This window comes from Meleagris gallopavo, chromosome W (genome assembly GCF_000146605.3).
Source record: "Meleagris gallopavo isolate NT-WF06-2002-E0010 breed Aviagen turkey brand Nicholas breeding stock chromosome W, Turkey_5.1, whole genome shotgun sequence".
NCBI lineage: Eukaryota > Metazoa > Chordata > Aves > Galliformes > Phasianidae > Meleagris > Meleagris gallopavo.
This window is the reverse complement of record NC_015042.2, coordinates 143,909-148,276: the sequence shown is the minus strand read 5'-3', so window position 1 is coordinate 148,276 and position 4,368 is coordinate 143,909. Positions and strand designations below refer to the sequence as shown.

At 45.6% G+C, this 4,368-nt stretch overlaps 1 protein-coding gene across 1 annotated transcript in view; it reads left to right on the top strand.

Moving 5' to 3' along the window:
* The window catches only part of LOC100548372 (ubiquitin-conjugating enzyme E2 R2-like), a 35,454-nt gene extending 31,721 nt beyond the window's left edge, over positions 1-3,733 (top strand). Inside the window, exon 5 of the mRNA XM_031557458.1 lies at positions 983-3,733. Within this exon, the coding sequence (XP_031413318.1) occupies positions 983-1,028 (46 nt within the window). The 3' untranslated portion in view covers positions 1,029-3,733. The remainder of the gene's footprint in view (positions 1-982) is intronic.
* The last annotated feature ends 635 nt before the right edge of the window (positions 3,734-4,368 follow it).

The following is a 4,368-nucleotide window of genomic DNA, read 5'->3' as shown; positions in this document are numbered from 1 at the left end:
GGAGACAGGCTGCTTCCATTTGCAGCCATCATGCCAGGTGCTGAGTGAATTGCCCCGTCGATCAAAAAAACAAAAACTACCTGCGTTTGCACCAACTCCTAAGCCATTGTTCAAGAGATGGGTTTTTAGGCTCATCCCAGTATCGTTTCCTGCCACTGAAGGTACAGATGTAATAACCACCTGCACACCTGTTCCTTCAACTACCCGCCCCAGTCCCCTGAAGTCATCTTTGATAGCCTGCAGGCTTTTCTCACCAACTTCTTTACTGCCAGCCTGTACTATCAGTAGTGGATAGTAGTCAGAAGGGCAGATCAGTCTGGGAAGTCTCCTAGCTATGTCTCTGACCCGTGCCCCAGGGAGGCAGCACACCTCTCTGCGGGTAGGGTTGGGCCGGCATACAGGGCCTTCGGTTCCTTGCAGCAGGGAGTCGCCTATGACAACCACCCTTCTGTCCTTCCGGGTGGAGGAAGTCTTGAGGCGTGGGGTTGACCGCTTCCCCCGAGGCACCCTCACGGGTGGGCCTCCCTCCACACCTACACGCACACCTCTCCCTCGGGTTCCAGGGCCTCAAATCTATTCTGCAGAGGCACCTGGGGAGCCAAGCATGGTCTGGGGGGGGGACGCCCACAACACCGAGTAGGTATCTGTTTCCAGATCTTTGAACAGCCCTTCTCTAGCAAGACAGTTAATGTAATGAAACTTGCTCTGAGCTCTGTCAGACCTCTAATGCAGAGTCCTGTACAATAACTGGCTTCATATGTTGCTGGAAGTATGCATGCTGCAAACTTGGAGTACTTCCAGACTTGGGGCTATGAGAATGAAATCTCTTGCTGCTGGTGGTGGCAGTGCCTCTGCCAGACATGAGTGGTGGGTGAAACAACTCTTCTAGCTGTATGCTACCAGGAGTGGGGGGCTGGGGGCCACTGAGCAGTGGGGAGCTGCACATGTACCCCAGTCATGGTGTTCTGTCCTCCTCCTGCAGGAAACAGGTTTGGCTACCAAAGCTGAGGCAGAAAAGGATGGCGTGAAGGTCCCCACTACGCTGGCAGAGTACTGCATCAAAACTAAAGTGCCTTCCAATGACAACAGTTCAGATTTGCTTTATGACGACTTGTATGATGATGACATTGATGATGAAGATGAGGAAGAGGAGGATGCTGATTGTTATGATGACGATGATTCTGGCAATGAAGAGTCGTGACCTGCTCTCTATGTGGTTGTACTGCCCTGCCAACTCAGGCCAGAAGGGAGCAGCAGTAACCTAGCAGCAGTCCAGCAAAAAAGTGTGTTGAGGGGGAAGGGATCAAAAAACTTTTGTCTCCTGCTGTCTCCTGTTGTATGGATCTGTTTGCTCCTTTTTTATGGACTTTTCAGAGCCTCTCCACAGAATGTCTGAAGTCTTGCATTCTTAATCTTTTCATCACTGTATTATTTCTTTTTTAAAAAGAAACTCCTTTTCACTTTATGAAACACTCACAGCGAAACAGATTTGCTTGTGTTTAGATTCTTGAATTGAATACAGTCTTGCATTGAGATGTTTAATGTATTTAAAGCTGGAACAAACCCAATGGGCACTGGGTTTTTGAGGAGCTCAAATTCTGTTTTGTGTGGATTTTTTCTTCCCTAGTAAATGCAAATTGCTGAGGTTTAGCTTCTTCGTTTACAGTAATAGCATGTGTACATTCATTTACCTTTGTGGTGATAGCTTGTTTTGTGTTTTTTTTTTGTTTGTTTTGTTTTTAAGGTGTGGGGTAGGGAGTGTAAAGCTACTGTCTGTTGAATTGGTGGGATGTTACTGAAAGGTACAGTATTCCTTTTTTAGCTTGCTCAAGATAGCAAATAGCTGGCCCTTGGAGCCCCAAGAGGGCACAATTAGCTTTGTCTCTGAAAAATGCTTGTCCTATGAACCCTCTACTAAACACTTAAAACTTCATACCTGTACAACCCTAGGTTGCTATTTATTTATTTTTCCCAGACTGTCAGGATTAAAAAATAAAACGTCTAGTTTACCCATGCTGCTGAGACCTGCTGCCTCTCTCCAGATGGAGAGTAGACATGCATCTCGCTGCTGTGATGGCTGTCTTCTGTGGCCAGCTTTCATCTCAACCTTGCTTTTGGCAAGGATCTCTCTGATGGCTTCCTACCCCCATTCTCACTAGCAGCCAAGCTTCCTGCAACCTGAATCCAGTGCTGCCTTGAGCCTTTTTTACTCTTGCTTGTGTACATCATGTGTAGGTAAGTGCAACTGTACTGTATGTGGGCTCTGTGGGGCAGGCAGAAGTCAGAGCTCCCTTTGGTGTTGCCTGCCCTGGACCTGGGATGGCTGCATGTGTAGTGGGCTCTTCCCTACCTTGCTGGCAGCCCCTGGGAAGACCAGTGGCAGGGGTTATCAGACTTCTCAACAGCGTGCCTCAGCTGGTGCCCTTGCATGTTTTTGGGAGTTATTGGTGGAGCTCACAGCTCTCCCTTGGGCAGGGCCATCCTGTATGTATTCTTCTGCAGAATCCTCTTTCTCAGCACCCTGACCCTTTCGTGATGTGGTGGTCAAGATTGGCTGTGGTGCAGTGGCTTTAATTCACCTTTGGGATGATATCTTGATTGGCACCTGTCCTGCCTTTGCCTGCTGAGCCCTGGCACTGTGTGTTGCCCCTGAGGGCTGAGACCCTTCCCCTCCCACTCCTTATAGAGGAGGCTGCCCTGATGAGAATTACTGCCTTTGGTGTTTGTTTGTGTCCTGCTTCATCTGTCTCAGAGTTCTCAATGATACAGAACCAACTGCAGTGTGGTAGTAGGAGCAAGCTTTGTCCTACAGTGAGGCTCCAGGGCCTGTGGATATGTCCCTGGAACAGATGGAGAGGGGAGGAAAGCTGGCAATGCTACATGTGCAGCGATGTGTACCAGAGGTAGCAAGGTTAATGTTTGCAAAACACTGCACCGAACAGTGCCTGGGTGGTCTTGCAGCTGCTAGAGAGGAGGGCACTGTGACAGTTTCCATGGTGATGTGCAGGCTGAAACAGCCCTGGTGGTGGCACCTTATCCCTGAGGTTTCCTGCTTTCATAGTATCCAATTGGGCTGTGTTAGTGCAGTTTCTGCTCATCTTCCCCTCCTGCCAGCAAAGTGAACAGTGTGGTGTAGTGCTGGATGTGCTGCTGGCCTAGTTTGAAGTGAGGATACTGCACCTTTCAGATCTCCCTTGTACTTTTGCCTGTCTTCACTATATATTTTCAAGTGTGATGTTGTAAGATTATCATGATTCTTCTAATAACCTTTTTAAAGGACAAAAAAAAAATTTTTTGAGAGCTCCTACAATTACCCAAACTAATTTCTCTTCCCCCTTCTCTCTCATTCCTTGTTGACTTGCTGTTTTTTTTTAAATAATTTCATACTTCAGTTTGTTTTTGAAACTATTTAAGAGATGGAAGAAAAATGTTTACCTGATCTGTGTATTCTGTGGGGTTTTTTTCTTAATCCTTTTCTCTTGTCTCAGTCCATGTTAGCACTTATATTTGCAACTACAATCCCCCTTCAAATGTGGTTTTCAACCATTCTGAAATGAGGGGATACACTAGATTTCTTTATTGCTGAAATCCCAGTTGTTTTCCTTTTTTCTTCAGTATAATTTTCCAGAAAACATTAACTGATGCATTTTTATGTTGTATTCCTCATCAGTAGTAATATTATTGTATTTTCTGCACAGCTGTCATCTAATAAAAAATGTGAAATAAGTAGCCATGTACTGTTAGGTCTCTCTTAATTGAGCTGTTTTATTTGCATGTGTTGCGGTTTTAACCGCAACAGGGCAAGGGAGCCCCTTTCTCCCCTTTCAGAGAGAAGGAAAGAAAAATGCCCCAATTAAGATAAGGACAGATAACAAATTTACTATAAATGGTAAAAGTATGTAAGATAATAATAAGAAAGAGAGTTACAATTAACTGAAATGGGAGAGAGAGGAAGGCTATGACCATGCTGTTGCTCACTGCACTCCTGGAACCCAGAAGAAAACGTAATTGTCAACAGTTTATGGGCTGGTTTGGCCCACTTCCATCACTAGTGGGGTGCAGGGACCCACGAACCACAGACTAGGGAAAGGGTAAAGAGGGAAAAAGGGGAAAAGGGTAGAGAGATGGGCCCCCAAAACAAAACAGCGGCAACAATCCGAGGAGAAACAAACTAATTTACTAAATAAGATATCAAAATGAAAGATAACACACCATAATACAATATAACACAATATAATTAGAATTGGAGCTAATAAATCAAATTTAATGAGAGAGAGTGCCCAAAAGCTGAAGGCCTTATTCTAATGCATAGGTGAGACTGCACCTGCAACAGAGACACGGCAGATGACGAAAAAAGGTCAGGGAAAG